Below are 16,737 nucleotides of genomic sequence, written 5' to 3' on the forward strand. Positions count from 1 at the left end.
TTGTACTTCTGTAACTGACTTAGTGTGCTTTCCATCCCTTTGTCTTTCAGAATGCAGTACTGGGCCAGAAGGCTGGAGCAAGAGATTGATGGAGTGATGAGGATATTTGGTGGTGTTCAGGCACTCAAACGGGTAAGTTCTAGCTCTGCCTTGCCTTCAATTTCATTCCATTTTCATTGTGATGGCAATATTTCTGAATAACATTGTCTACTTCCAAAGCAGTTGCAGGCATTCAGTATATATTGACTCTGGATTCTCATGAAGACACAGGCTTTAGCCTTACACTATATGAACAAGCCATGGCAAGCTCCCTTTCCCTCCTCCCCCTGTGTTCTCTTCTCCCCTTCTTCCTCTTCCCCTACCTTTTCATGGTTGGATGAGTGGTCCAGAAGTTTTCATTTCCATTTCTGGACTAATATCAGTCTCTTGTGACTTCTGGATTTGTTGGTTTTTTTAATACTGTACTTTGCAAGAGCAAACCAAGATCTGAAACCTTACTTTTCTCAGCTAACTGTTAGCCCTGAAATTCTGGTAAGCTGAAGAGTCTGTCACTAAGTGTTGAGTCTGGCTAGTTTGACAGGGTGAGCAAGACAGTCTTTTCCTAATCTTGGTTCTGAAGGAGCTTACAAGACTGCTAAATAGAAACAGAAGCTGAGACCCAAAAGTTAATAACATGAGAAATATAGACTACTAATAATAGCTCCTAAACAAAGACTTAATAAGAATCTCTTTTCCTGTACATCTGCATGGCAGCACAGTCAGAGCCAGGATACTTATTTGGGTGCTCTGGGACTCATGCTGTCCTTTCTTAATGTTGTGACTCAGTCTTTTCTGTCTTGGTGATTAAAAATAGCAGGAACATTGTCAGAGGAGATAACGATCTTAGACCTACAGATCTGTCAAATACCATCATTTACAACTCTGGATTTTTTTTGTTTTGGGGGGTTTATCACTATGTGCAGAGTATGCATGTCACACACAAAGAGAGGCAAGGAAACAAACACATATAAACCTGAATCTGATCATTAGTCTCAACTACAGTAGAGCATTTTAGTCAGTTGCATTCACCTACATGTTGACTCACCATTCAGTAATTGATACAATTTAGGTTTACTCTAGATGAGAGACACCTTTTCTTTTAAAAAGAGTTTTCCTTCTTAATGTCTTGTCTCTTTTTTGCTGTACGTGAATATGCATTTGTGCTTTGGTTATTGACTGAAGTCTCATAACTGCTCTGCCACATGAGGCATGAAATTTATTATGAGAAATATAGCATCAGAAAATGTAGAGGTGCTGAGTATTTTTTCTGATGGGTGGCACAAAAACAGTTTTTAAAGATATTTTATTCATTTTCAGAAGCAAAGAGTGTTGATGACTGCCTAGGGATATTTTCCTGTGTCTAGAAATCATAAGCATCACTTACTAGCATTTGTCTACAGTACACAACTTGTTAATCATCTACTTATTTTTGTTCTCCTCAAAGCGAGTCTCCAGTTCTTCCACATTGCAAGGAAGATAGACCAGAAGTGACCCATTCCTGGCCAGTTGTATCTAGTTCCACAGAAAGGGAATTTGTTGGAGGTCTGTGAAGACTTCAGACCCATGTCAGCATACCTAGACTAATAGATTTGGAAACATCAGAATAAATGGCCTTAAACTCAAATAGTTTGGGCAAACTAGCAAATGAACAGTCACCTGTATGCATGATTGTTATTAAGAAAATCACAACACTCCTATCATTGTGAGTTTTTTTGTGGTGTGTTTTAGGTTTTTTGTCTTGTTTTGTTTTTGTAGATAGAATGCAATAACTAAAATGCAGTGGGAGCATAGAGCTCTCCTATATCTTCATCTTACGAAGTAAGAATCAGGCTTCAGAGATGGCTTCACGCCTTATGTTCTTCATATAACTCTGTTTTCAGCTTTCAAACCTTTTTGCTAATGTGCAGTTTCTTTTGTTAACCACTATGGAGGACGTGTCCCCTGGAAGACACTCCAAAAACCAGTTACTCAAGGGAATTTGTATTTAGCTCAAAGGTAGGGGCTGGGGGTAGACAGCCCACAAGATCTTCTACCAGGTATACCAGGTCCGGATTAACAGAACTCCAGAGGCAGGTTTGCAAATAACAATAATAATTTTATTAAAAGGCAAAAGATCAGCAACAAACACACACACTGGAGAGGCTGAAGGAATCAAGGGGTTCAAAGAGGGACAGGACAGGAGTGAGGCTCCTCTCACAATTACCTGAGATTATCTGGTCTTCAAAGGCTGAGGGTTCTTGATGAAATGTCAGACTCTTCAGCTTCCATGTCACAGGGGTATTGGGCAAACTTGCAGAGGAACTTAGCCAGACTGACTAACAGGGATACTGCCTGTCAACTGACTGAGCTCAAGACTGAAGCAAAATGGCCCAGTATATATGTCCCATTTCTACCGTGGGGCTAATACCAAGAACAAATGGTTGGGAAATGACTTTGTTTTTCCGGGTGGAAACAATAAGCCAATATAAAACAGACAAGGGTGATAGATGTGCCATTCCCAGAACAGATAGGCTTAATGCACAGTGTTACCAGGGCTTTTGTTGTCTAGGAGCTTCTTGGCCATTTCCTTTGTCCCAGGTCCCCTTCAGGGTGATTGACAAATACCCTGATTCATGTCCACTATTGTAACACACTTGGGAGTTGGAGTAGCTGAAGAATCTCTTTCTGAAGACTATGAATTTATACTACAAACTTTTGTGATGGCTTTATGTTCCTTCATTAAGTTATAATGTGGTAGTTTGGTGTTATGTCGTAGGGTTAGTCTACATGTCAGTGCATTATGCGAATTGCTGCAGATTTTCACACATTCACATCAACACTTAATTGTCTTCCCTTTTCTGTACAAATTCATATATGTTTGCATCTATTCACCCTTCCTCTGCTGAAGATGTGCAGCCATGATGTGAACTGGATACATGTTCAGTAATGTACATCCTTGTGGATACTTAGAATCGTAGAGTTGGGAGAGACCGCAAGGGTCATCCAGCCCAACCCCCTGTAAAAACTGTGAATCCTTTTTAGTGGCATTTATGGAGTCCGCCACCCCCGGTGCAAAAAGCCTGAATTTCTCTGAATCACTTGTGGCCACAGTCTATTCACTTGGAAAGAGAAGTACAGTTGCCCCTCCAAGTCTGCAGACTTGAAAATCCACAGAGGCATGACTGCCATTAACCTCAATGGGGTGTGAGCCCTTGGCATGCGCCCTGCATGCACACACCCCATTCAAGCCTTTGGGGCTTGAATATGTACACATTTTGGAACCCGTGGGGGGGGGGGCAGAATGGATCCCCCGCGAGTTCCAAGGGGCAAGTGTATTTTAATCCTGTAGATCAGCCCTTAGTTATTCTTGTTATATACCATCCTAAGCCTTTACATGGTGCTGTAGCCAAATCTAATGCTGTTGTCTTGTGTGCTGAGCAAGTATTGTTATTTCTGATATTATAAGAATCACATCCTGTCTACTTTTGGAGACTCTCTCCAACAACATTTGCAACAATTTTAGTTGTTGCAAATGATCATCTGCTCTTGAGGGCTCAAAAATGAGAAAATTATCGACTGTAATGTTGATGGAAAAAGTGAACTTTTTTCACATGTTTACAAAAACACTATAGTGTTATGTGTAAACCTTACCATATTGGGACTCCCCCCCCCCCCGATGCGGTGTGCATATGTTTAGTAATTGTAGTGCAATTCACAAACATTAATTGCAATTATATAAAAACCACATAATAAGGCACAAAGTGATTGATGCCTTCAAATCCAGCAGGGAGTTAATTGGTGGTATGTTGAGGGATTTAACTCAGCTTCTAGAGGTCTATACCTGGACCCCATCTGCAGGGATTATTTTTACCTACCATTTAAAACAAACTGGAGTGTTTCTAAGCATCCATGGAAATGGAAATGGTTCTTTCACTATTTATTACCACTTTGCTCATTTTCCACAGTCAGACAAAAGTTACGCCATACAAATGTGTTTGAGAGTTTCATGTCCAACTAATGTTTGGATGTGTATCTTAATAAATCAGACAAAATATATGCTATAGAAACATGTTTGAGAGTTACATGTCCAACTAATGTTTGAATGTGTATTTTAGCAAAGGATTTATTGACACTGGGTTCTGGATGTTATACTCTCCACCTCTGGATCCAGTTGGTATTGAGTAATATCTGATTCTGTGATCCTAATGGGTTCTCTCTGCATGCCATCTAAAATGAGTTCATTACCTTGTGTAGCTCCTTTAAAGTCTAGAATAAAATTTAGAGCAGATTCACAGCATTACTTAAGTGGAGGCTACTGACCAACATAGCCTCAATTGGTCTGAACCCTCTATTTTATTCCTTTCCCCTAACTTACTAGAGTGGGGAGGAGTGATGTAGCTATTGAAACAGGAGGTCTGATTCAATGTGCAGCCAGTTCAAAGACTAGCAGTTTCTTAATTATTTCCACAGGCCTGATACAGACAGGCCAAAATAAAGCTGCTTCGGGTCTCATTGGAGGTATGCTGTTTAAATGATGCATGGGTCCTAAGAGTCCGGAAGCTGCGCCAAAGCTGCGCTCCAGTGCTTAGGATTGGAGTGTGGCTTTGGCGTGACTTCCGGACTCTTAGGACCCATGCATCATTTAAACATCATACCTCCAAAGAGACCCGAAGCAGCTTTATTTTGGCCTGTCTGTATTGGGCCACAGTGAACTTGGATTTGCTGATTATTCTGTAAGTATTCTGTAAACCATTCCATATTGATAGGGGTCTGTCACATGGACTTACATAGAGACAGAAGGTGAATGGTCTAATCTGCACTGCAGATTTAATGCACTTTGACACCCTTTTAGCTGACACGGTGCAATCCTATGGAATTCTTGGATTTATACTTTGAGAGATATTTAGCCTTCTCTGCCAGAGAGCTCTGATGCTACAACACACTACAAATCCCAGAATTCCATAGCGCTGAACCATGGCAGTTACAGTGGTATCAAACTGGATTATTTCTGCAGTGTGGATGCAGCCTAAGAATACACCTGTTATATTTCATGCCCTATCACATATTTATGTCCTATGGGAGAAGGTGAAGTACTGCACCTGAGTGGCTTCAATTTCACCATCACTATAAGCATTACCAATTTTTTTCTACAGTACAAATTAGATCTAAGTGTAGAAACTTTAGAAAGTTCCCTCTTTTCCCACATCACTGGTTCAATGTATTATGCTTAGCTGACGATCTTTTGTAGAACTGAACTTGGGCGGCCACATGAAAAGTTCTGTAATCTTAACATCTCTGTGGTAGAGAGAATTTCGGTAGGTATAGTTTGTCATGAGAGTGACCTTGCTGAGATCCCCTCAGTCACAAAAAATAAAGCAAGGATGGGAACCTGATGCCCCTCCAGATGTTGTTGAACTACAGTTCTCAGTAGCTCTACCTAACATAGGCAGTGGTGATAATTGCTTGGCACTGGAGATGAAAAACATCTGGTTGTGTACCTTCCAGTCATTTCTGACTTATGGCAACCCTGAGGAAAATCTGTCACTTATACTTGATTTATGGTGACCCTGCCACAGGGTTTTCTTGGCAAGTTTCTTTAGAGGGGGTTTGCTATTGCCATCCTGAGGCTGAGAGGGTATGAGTCAGTGGTCAGCCAGTGGGATTATATGGCCAAACTGAGATTCAAACCTTGGTCTCCAGAGTCACAGTCTGACACTCAAACCATTAGACAGTTCTCACCCTATACTCTAGTTTTGTGGGCCCATATTATTATTTTATAGACATTCCTCTGCCCTTGGTAATAGTAAGGGCAAAAATTATGCTGCTATTTGGTTCAGCCCTCTCTGTCCTTATCACCCAGTGATGGTTTGCTGAGTAATAGACAGTGCTGGCATCACCTCCCAGACTGTAATGAGGAAAACACCCAGTCCATAAAGAAGTCCAGATGGCTTGAGAGCTGAGTGCCATTGATTGGGAGTGGTGCGCAGCTTGCTGGCAGTGCTCAACAGCCGGCTAGCCTGCAGCTGAATTACATTTGATCCTCCTCAACAGGTGTTCTTTCCTGCAGCTGAAAAGAAAAAAAAAACATGGAGAGGGATGGCAAACAGTTGCTAGTCAGGAGGAGTGCTCACACTCTTCCAGGGAAATGTAGAGGATCCATTTCTCCTTTGTGAGGGAGCATGTGTTGGAGAGCTCTGTCGTTTTCCTCTTGCCTTGGGAGGCCTTGGTGGTGAGTGCGAGCAATTGGAAGGAGCTGGCTGGAGTGCCTCTCTAACTGACTTGACATTTCATTTCTCTTAAGTGGCTTTTCACAAACGTTCACCGCATCAGTACTCTTAGTCTCTGTTGTGGTTTCTGTTCCTTGGCTAATTACCTCATGCTGACAGTCTGGCAGGTCTAGTTTCCACATAGTTCTGCTCTTTATTAATTTTGGTGCCTATGAAAGTGAAAAAGGACTAAAAGCTTTTGCTGGGGCTTCAGGATTGATCTAAAGTTGAACTTCTCTGTCTTGGTCTTACCCTGCAGCTCCACCTTCTGTTTGAATTGCAGAGGTCTTGCCAACATGCCCCAGCCGGGCTTTGCTTTTTTTCTTCATGTAAGAACATACCTTGCATAGTGCTTCATTGAGGAAGATGGAATGGGCTGCATTTAGTGAAATACACTTGACTCCTGCTAGTGGCTGTCTACAGCCTTTTATCAAGATAAAGCGGTAGAGAAGCAACAAGCATAGTCACCAGATTATTAGGGGCTGTACTATCAGCCTCTGGATTCAGCAGAGATGCCCAGAGCCTGATGTTTAGGATGGTGCTTATGCATAATAATAATAATAATAATAATAATAATAATGCTTTATTTCTACACCGCTCTCCTGAAATGATCAAAGTGGTTCACAGATCTGTCATTATGCTGATGACAGACAGGTCTTTCCTTTTCATCCAATTCCAAGAAGCTGTTTTTGTACTAAAACAGTGACTGCTGTCAATAATGGACCTGATGGAGGGTGAACAGATTGAAATGTAATCCAAATGAGATAGAAGTGCTGCTGGTCAGTCAGATCAGCGAATAGGAATTGGGCATGTGCTGGATGGGGTTACACTCCCCCTGAAATCTCAGGTTTGCAACTCAGGTGTGCTCCTAGACTTGGATCTGAGCCTGGATGCCCAGGTTTCAGCTGTGGCCAGGAGTGCATTTTCACAGTTAAAACTAGTGTGCAAGCTGTGCCCATTTCTTGAGAAGTCAGATCTGACTGTGGTGACACATGCCTTAATTACATCTCAGGAGCATAAAGGCCCACTGGGTGATCTCGGGTAAGTCATATGCTCTCAGCCTCAGATGATGGCAGTGGCAAACCCTCTCTGAAGAAACTTGCCAAGAAAACCCCATGATAGGTTTGCCTTCGGGTCCCGTAAGTCAAAAATTACTTGGAGGCACACGACAACCAACAACAACTTCTCCTCTGTTCGAAAACTCTCAACCAGGGCTGATTGCAGGGATAATGACTCTCTTGTTGAAACAGCCCCACTGGTTACCAGTCTGTTTCTAGGCAGAATTTAAAGTGTTGGTTTTGACCTTTAAAGGCCCTACACGGCTTGGGTCAAGACTCTCTGAAAGGCCATATCTCCTTGTGCAAGCAGGTGCAAGCTTTAAGATCTGCAGGGGAGGGCTTTCTCTCAGGCACATTTGGTGGGGACTCGGCGGGAGCCTTCTCTGTGGTTGCTCCCAGGTTGTTGAATTCCCTTTCTGGGAGGTTGGTCTTCTCCCCTGTTCTTCCTCCAGCAGCAGATTAAGACATTTTTATACAGGCAAGCCTACTAAAGTTGTGTGCTATATTTTTTAATCTTTTGCTGGAAATTATGCTTTAAATATATTTTAGTGTTTTTAACTGTTTTTAATCATTTTAAAATTAATATTGTGGTTTATTTCTTTTTTTTAACTTTTGCAAACTAATTTTTTTGTTTAATCTTTTTTTAAAAAATTATAAGATGCCTTGAATCCCATCTTGGGAGAACGGCAGGATATAAATTCAATAAACAAACAATTAAATAAATAAAATTATTTTTTTGCTATATCACTGATCTGATTCTCTTTGGTACAGCCTCTGTCAAGTAGTGTGTGTCTGTGGGTGTGGGGGGTTGGTTGAAGATTATTTGCAGGTGGAAGAACGATCACCTTTAGAGATCAGGGAATATTCTTCAAGGTTTCTTTTCTAATGTGACTTATCACCCCTGTAGTCTCTTTCTCTTTGACCAGAAATGTGTGGTGTATCAAATCTTGCCCTCTTAACCAACACACAAACCCTTCTGCACCCTGCGGTGTCCCTGCACCTGGTATCACCCAGTGTGAGGAGGCAGGGCTTCCATGGAGCAGCGCTTCTGGGGGGCATCCTTCCTCCCCTCATGCTGCCTATCCTTTTCCTGCTAAGGAAAAGGATGGGACAGAGCATACAGGAGGAAGCATGTAGGGAGCAGATGGGGGAAGTGCACAGGGATGGCAGACAGGGGAGAGGGCCCAACTGGGTGTCACCCCTCATCTAGGATATCACCCGGTGGGCCACACCACTGCACCACCCTCCCAGTGATGCCACTGTCTGTACCTAGTATCACAGCTATAAGGAACTGCTTTGGGCTCAAGCAATGACAAAACACAGTTATTTAATGTTCCAGTTCATCCTGATTAAACCAACAAAATCCTTTTTATTCTTGCTTTCCTGCCTTATCTCTCTGAATATTTCCTGAACCAAAACCTCAAATTAGGGTGCTGGTAAAATGGGTGATAGATTCTGGAAAGTTTACATTTTGTTAATGCATGAAAAAAAAACCTTGGCTCGGTAGAACTGACAGTCAAGTGCATCAGCCCAATGTCACTAGCGTTCCTGTAAGAATATTGATTTTAAAAAGAGAGATGGAAGACATTTTTTTGCTCACGATAAAAAAAAAATTTAGAAGATAAAGACAGTCAGTCAGTTTTTCAGTGGTATTAATTCAGGGTAAAAACAGTGAGATTTATGTAGCAGGAGATGTTATCTGGAGCCAGGTATTGCTTTTCTTGTGACCCTAAATCCTGGAGCATGAGATTCTAAACTGGTATTAAGAGCTAATGAAATGTTTGCTCTCATTATATTACTTTTGTTCAAATAAATGGACATGGGGCTGGTAATATGTCCAAACTGTATCATAGAGTGCAGGAGCGAATGGGGTGCAGGTGCAAGGAGATGCTGTGCATTTTATTTATGTGGATGGACTGACAGCTCCTCCCCTTGTCCTTTGTCTTGTGTGTTCTTATGCAGTCAGTGTTGCACCAAAATTTTGCAGCTGACTGTATTGCTTTTGCCTGAACCACTTGCAAATATAGCCTCCTCCCCTGTTTTCTTCTTACCAGTACTAGCAAATTACAATGTTAAACCAGATTTTGGAAAAGTTGTGTTTTTTTTTACCAACCTGGACCATCCAACAATCTCTCAATTATAGCCAAAAGTGGTATGTAGGAAGAACTGCTTTTCCATAGGGTGCACTGATTTTGCATATTAGAGCTTTGAGTCTTCCATACTTTAGCTACCTGATTAGTTCAAAACCTTCCTTAGTCTCATGTTTTTTCCTTGCCTCAGCTGGGAGCCATGCACATGGCCTTACCTTAAAATATTACAATAGCTATTCCATATCTGTCCCTCATGTGGGGCTTTCATGTTCTCTGTGAACACATGTTATTGTAGAATCCACACTAAACTAGACCTGAAATGTTAAACTGTTTCCTTAAATTCCAGCAGCTTGCCTGTATAAACTGTTTTAAAAACATAGACTACATTTGGGAAAAACAAAACAAAACAAAAAATCCAAATAAATCTATTGCTTTTGGATAGGCTTTTGCTTTTATAGGATATTGGAACAAAAATGTCTAATGAGCTGTAATGACCAAAGCAGAAGCAACATGCTGTGGTTGTCAATAGGTTGTCCCCATGACTAGAATGTTAGCATTCTCATTGGGGTCAGGAAGTGCAAGAAGACTACAGGAATCCATACCCTCAATATTTTGGAATTTTAGTTGGTGTCAGAAAATGCTCCACAATTCACCCAGTGCAAGCTTTAAAAAAAAAAAAAAAAACACTTGGTGCACAAGGGTTAAAGCATGCTCTTGTGCTCCAAAGTTTTGGCCAGTAAAGTGCTGAACACATTTTTAGCAAGTAATATGTCTATTTTAACTAAAATTTGCCAGGAGAAGTGATATTATTTAATCATAGTTAAATTAAACTTAACATTTATATTTTTTACCTAAGCAGTACATAACAACTCCAAATCATTGTAGTAAAATTTCCTGTTCTCTTCAATTGGGACCCATCTTAATCCTAGATATTCTTTGGCAATAGTATGAATACTACCAGTGTAAAGCAACATGACATTGGCTTTCTAGGTCTCACATCATCTACTTTGAAAGGACAACACATACGATGCTACATATTTGCTCCCTCCCATTTGCTCCCTCCCATTAGGTTTCTGGGTTGTTGTATTTGAGTAACTCCAATAGAAGTGGAGGAAGTTGGTCCTTGTTAGCTTATTCAGTGATACAAGCTGCGGAAGATTTTTGCCCCTGATTCTTTGTCTTTTCACTCAGAGTTATATTGCTATCCATCCTAGGAAATGTCAAGGGAGCATATGCTCTGGCTTTTACTTCATTTGCATAATGAAGTAAATGTGTATGCACAACAAATAGGGAATATCTTCATGGAGTGATTTTCTCTGTGGTGTTTGTGCCCCTTGTTAAATTCTTTCCCGTCTGGAATGCAGGTCCTGTACTGCAGGATACCTTCCAAGTGAAAGGAATGTTAAACTTTGACTTATACAGATGGTAGCTTAGGTAAGCTTCTATGGTGAGAGAAATTCTTCTGGACTCACAACCAGAACATTACAGAGGAGGAGAAAATAGTAGTTTTAGTACACTTTCAACCACTAACATGATGCATTGAAGGAGTCTGAATGAATGTCTTGTATTTCAAACTATATGACTACTTTGTTAATAGGTTTAGGATAGTCTTCCTCAATCTAGGGCCTGCTCAATCTGTTGAACTATAACTCCCTTCCTTCCTGACAACATATTTGGTGCCCATGCTGGATTGGGATGATGGGAGTTGTAGTCTGAGAGGGTACTAGGGCATGAAACCTGGTATAGTCATGAATGAATTCTATATATTGTGAAATACTGTGATACTTTATAACAATGATAGACACATCTTACTTTTTAAAGTTGGCACATCCTCCAAATATTTCAGATTATGACTTCTAGAATTCTAGTGTTTTTATCTCAAGCATCTGGAGAGAAGTTGTTTGCTCCTGGTATAACAGGAATGTTTAGTTTATGAACCTTTACCAACACAATTCATAATGAGGAGCCCTGTGGTGCAGTGGTTAAATGCCAGGACTGCAGTCACAACATTGTGAGTTTGATCATAGGGCTTCAAGGTTGACTCAGCCTTCCATCCTTTCATTGGTTGGTAAAATGAGTACCCAGCTTGTTGGGGGCAATTGGTTTACAGATTGTAAATTGCTGAGAAAGTGCTGAGTTCACTATAAAGCGATGTAGAAATGTAAATGCTGTTGCTGTTGACTAAATATGGGCATGTACATCCCAGAGTTAGATGGACACCTGTGGTCTGAGCAGGAAGGGTCCTTGACCCAGCAGTAGCAGAGTGAGACCTCTCCCTTCTGCTCCAATCAGTTCTGGTTTCAGAGCTGAATAATAGGGGGAGACATAGCTGAATTCTGGTGAAATGCACAGACTTTACTGTAAAAATAAAGAAAGCCTCATCTGTGTGAGACTGAGGATTGTTCTACTCTAGCACTTTGTTTCCCTCAGTGGCCATCCAAATGCCAACAAGAATTCCTGATTTCATGTGTGGATACGTTCGACAATGTCATCAGTGGCTGAAATGGCTACATCTAGCAACAGGCTACATCTAAAAACAGAAAACAGAGTTGACATGGGCTACATATGGAAGCAGCAAATAAAGTAGATAAGGAATGTCTTGAGGAAAGGTCTAGGGATTAGGTTAAAGGTCATAACTGCCAAACTACTCACCAAGTCAAGTGAGGGAAATCCAGAGACATCCAAATCCAATATCTAATGCCAACAGAGCCAACTATTTCTCAGGAATGCCAGGAGCCAAGAAGCACTGAGTTTTGGACTTACTGCTACTAGCTGCTCCTGCTACATTCATATCCAGTTGCTGCTCAGTCATCACAGCTGCAGTTATTCAGAGGCTACTTAGCAACGTTTCCACATGTGGGATTCCACTGTAAGTTTTCCAGCCTTGCACCCCTTCAAGACAGGGCCATTCTGTGCTGCCTGTTTAAGCATTGCAGCTCTCAGGGGTTTGTGAATAGAATTCAAAGTTACAAATACCTCCTCTGAAGGGTGTAACTCTTCAGCCATCTTCTGCAGAACTTCCTCCTAGTGAGAATGGTTTCCATCCTCAGGGTTTGAATCCCTGCTCAGCCATGGAGACATACTGGGTGAATTTGGGCAAGTCTTGCTGTCTCAGCCATAGTGGAAGGCAAAGACCAACCCACTTAGAACAAATGTTGGCAAGAAAAGTCCATGATATATTTGCCTGAGGGTTACCATAAGTCTAGAAATAACTTGAAGGCACTTAACAACAAACTCTATCTCCTTTCATTTGCTGGAAATATTGTGGGACATTTACCAAACCACACATGTGATTTGAGACCATTTAACCCTTGCAGAGGGAATAAAATTTACATTCCCAAAATGTTGACAAGAGAAGGATTATTCCTGATTCATTCCAAAATACATTTCTGGGCTAGTTGATAGATTTGCAAAACATAATGGCGTACCTAGTTAGTTTTTGTAGCTGAATTAATAATTCCGTTTCACTCTCAAAACATGTAACACTTTCTTCCTCCATAGTCTTCCCTGTAATGAAACTCATTTTTAATTATCCAGTCACTGCAATGAAACTCACTGCCAGGAAATTGAAGAAAAACGGCACTTCTGAAGACACTGCTCACTATGTTGCTTCATGGTAAAAACACATCTGCAGAGCTTGATGTTTTATCTTTACTTAAGTTCATACTGTGAAAGTCATCTATTCCACAATACAAGACTTCAAGCTGCTTTTTATTTTTAATGAAGCAGTTAAATTTGTGTTAATAAAAAGACTCAACCAGTCTAATTCTGGGGTCAAAACCAATGGCTGTTCAGTGATTTCTCTTATTTCTGACTGAACCGATTGCCAGAATTGACTCACAGTTGGACACAAGGATCACATGTGGAAATATGAACCGGGGTGTCTGCAATCCTTGCAACATTCAACTGAGCATGACCCCACAATATGCCCAAGTTCTAGGAGAGATAAGATCTGCCTGAAATTAGTTCAACACAATTTTCTCTGATATTAAAAATAAAAAAGAAGAATTTCTATACTCCATCTCTTTGAAAACCGAAAGAGCACACACTATGCCATCAGTAAAAGCTTGCCTCCTTAAAAACACAGATATATTATTCTTTAATGGATATTTAATTGTCCTATTATTCTCTCCATATGGTTCTTCTTTGAGCTCAGCATGAGAACTGATGTGTTTTGGGATGCAAATTCCTGTGAACTACAAAGAAAAGTAAAAATGCAGGAATGCTTGGTGAGAAATGAGAATAAATAAGAAACATGCCCACATTACCTCTTTTTCTCCCATGGCTCAAAATGGTACTTGGTAGGCAACTTGCCTTTATTTTTCTTTGCAAGTTTCTTGTTTGCTAGTTCAAGGAATCTGCTCTCAAAATGGAAAACACTTATTCTTTTGTTCTCTCAAGTGATAAAATAATGGGGTAGCTGTTCATTGGCTTGAGCTGAAGTATGTGGTTATTTCAAATGCTAGAGAGGAAAGAAGACTACTCTTAACAGTGAATGGGAAGGTTTATTAGGGCAACTGCTGATTTTGCAGCTACTGAGTGAAAGCCACTGTATCCCTCATCAACATGGATGAATTTGCATTGAAAGACTTCAGAGGTATTTTTGACTCCATGGAAATTCCAGTATACCTCAGAAGGTTAAATATTCCTGTAGTCAGGAAGGGGAGGGCAAGTAGAAGGTTGATCAGGCAGAACTGCAACAGGAGAGAGGAAAGGACCCAGGGAAGGCTCGGGAGGAAAGGCTGTAGACCTGGGGGAGAGGGATAAAAGATCAGGGAGAGGCGAACGCAGGGAGGAGGGAAAGAGGTGGAAGAGATGGACGCGAAGAGGTGGTCGGGACAAGGCCAGAGAAGGTAATTAGGAGTCCTGGCAGTGAGAGACGCCGAGAGTCTTTACAAGACAGGCCTGGGTTGCTAAGAGCTGGGCCATCACTGAGAGAAAAGCTGCTTGGCCAGAAAGACCAAGGAATGCTGCAAGGAGAGTGGTGGGAGTTAGAGACTGAACAGAGGAAACAGAGTCTGAGGCTCAGCGAGAGAGGCAAGGAAGAAATAGAAACCCTGGAGTCGTGGTCCACTCGGAAGGGAGAGGTTGAAGAGGAATCTCAGTGAAGAAACTAGAGACTGCCTTTGATTGTAGAGTTTATTTAGGTGGTGGGAACCTGTGAATTCTGTTAAGTAAAGTTTGAAACATCTGTGAAGCGTGTTTGTGGATTTGTGCCTACAAGAGAGAGTTTGTTGGAACAGGCATGGCCAATTTGTCGCAGGGTGTGAGCACCCCTCCCACAATCTCATGCCCGCAGGAGTGGTGGTAGGTATGAAATGAAAGGTATTCCACAATGCCTAGACACCAAGAGCCAGAAGACACACATCTGTTGGCAGATAGATCCAGCGTTAATGTTATTTGGGGGTAGCAATGGAAAAATAATTGAAAACAACAACAGCAACAAAAAATTTCTCAAGTGTCCAAAAACAAACAAACAAAAACCTGATAAATAGAACCCCCCTGAAGCCATTTTCTCAAGGCTTTTTCTCTCCCCCGCCCCAGGTCAGACTGAAGAACGACCACGTCAGACTCACTTTTTTCTCATTCCCCCTACAACCTAGAAGGATGGGATTCCCCCTACAACCTAGAAGGATGGGATAGGGTAGCTATGTAGAGAGGACAGTAGGTTGTATTATGTATTATGGGACCCAGCACACGATGACAGCATCTGCATTATATTGAACCAGCTGCCAGAACAGTGGTGGGGAGGGCAATTCTCCTTGCTTAGTTGCATCCCATGATATCAGGATAGGGAAGACCAGCCAATTATAGGCCCGTTCTGCACGGGCAGAAAGTACGTGCCGCGCACGTACTAGGGTTAGAAAGGGGCGTCCTTTCCGGACATCCCTAACCCTAGTGCGCGCTCGGCGCGTACAAAATGGCAGCACCCGTTCTACACAGGCGCCGCCATTTTGATGTTGCAGACGCCTAGCATCCACACATCACGTGGCGGAAATGACGCCATGAGTGCACCATTGGCGACTTGCAGTGCCATTTCCGTACCTCAAGAAGAAGCTGCATTTTGCAGCTGCTTTTTTGTTGTGTTTAGGAATTGCATGGTTTGTCCGCTGTAGTTCCTGAATGCAGCAACCAGCAGGGCCGGCAGACTGCCCTTTTTGGGCGGTCTGTAAAGCACCATAGAATACAGTAGTCTCCCTGAGTAAGCCTAAGTATTTGAAAAGCACTAGATCCTGTTTGATCTTAGAAGCTCAGCAGGGTGAGTCCTGATTAATACTTGGATAGGAAACCATCAATGAATACCAGCTGCTGTAGGCTATGTTTCAGAGGAAGGGACTGGTAAAACCACCAATGAGTATTCTTTTGCCTCAGAAGCTAGCTCAAATAAACACAGGAGACCAAATTGGAAGAAAGGCCACAACTTTATTAAGCAAACCATTGGAAGGGTTGGCATAAAGCATAAGGTCAGGATCTGAAGATATCAAACAACCCCATGTCTGTCTGATAGCAAAACCTGGTACCCACCAGGCATTGGGATGACCTAGGGGCTAATGAACACCGCTTGACCGCACCACTGCCGTGTGTTCACATATTCTCTAAGCCCCTGGTCACCGGGAGGCGTCCTTGCGTTATGGCCCCCGCAATGGCCATACGCCTGCCCAATTTGCCCCCGGGTCCCTACGGACTCCCAAACCAGAGCTCCGTAGCCCTGGTACCCAACCGTGCAGATCCTGGCCTATGCTGCCGCCCCATAGTTGTGACAGCAAACCCACAAAGAAAGCGGTGGGTGGGTGGGAGAAGCACACAGCCGTCTGCTCCCTTCCAGCTTGGCTCCTTCCACGCTGGAGCCAAGCGCCGACTGAGGGCCGGAGCCGTCCGCGCGGCCTTAAATAGGCCCCGGCTCCGCCCCCAGATCACCTGATCCGGGAGACTCCTCCTCCAGGGCAGCTAGCCAATGAGCTGCCCTGGAGGACCGGAACTCCCGGACCATAGAGCCCGGCCCCCAGAGCGTCGTGGGGCGGGAGCAGCATACTTCCGCCCCACACACCAATCAGGGGCCGGTGCGAGCCCCAGAGGCATCTGGGGCTTGTAGTTCGCGCCGCATCTAGCGGCAAAGCGGCCTGCCTGCCGAGCCAGGCGGCCGCTTTTTGCCTCAGAAGCTAGCTCAAATAAACACAGGAGACCAAATTGGAAGAAAGGCCACAACTTTATTAAGCAAACCATTGGAAGGGTTGGCATAAAGCATAAGGTCAGGATCTGAAGATATCAAACAACCCCATGTCTGTCTGATAGCAAAACCTGGTA

General features: G+C 42.5%; 1 protein-coding gene across 2 annotated transcripts in view; it reads left to right on the forward strand.

Annotated features, from left to right (window-relative positions):
* CACNA2D2 (calcium voltage-gated channel auxiliary subunit alpha2delta 2) overlaps positions 1-16,737 on the forward strand; it is an 823,310-nt gene that overhangs the window by 58,415 nt on the left and 748,158 nt on the right. For both annotated transcript variants that reach the window (XM_089525311.1, XM_089525321.1), the window contains exon 2: positions 51-132. In XM_089525311.1, coding sequence (XP_089381437.1) covers positions 51-132 — 82 coding nt within the window. The remainder of the gene's footprint in view (positions 1-50; positions 133-16,737) is intronic.

Source organism: Sceloporus occidentalis, unplaced genomic scaffold (genome assembly GCF_023333645.1).
Source record: "Sceloporus occidentalis isolate IW3139 unplaced genomic scaffold, rSceOcc1.0.p SCAF_1, whole genome shotgun sequence".
Taxonomy (NCBI): domain Eukaryota; kingdom Metazoa; phylum Chordata; class Lepidosauria; order Squamata; family Phrynosomatidae; genus Sceloporus; species Sceloporus occidentalis.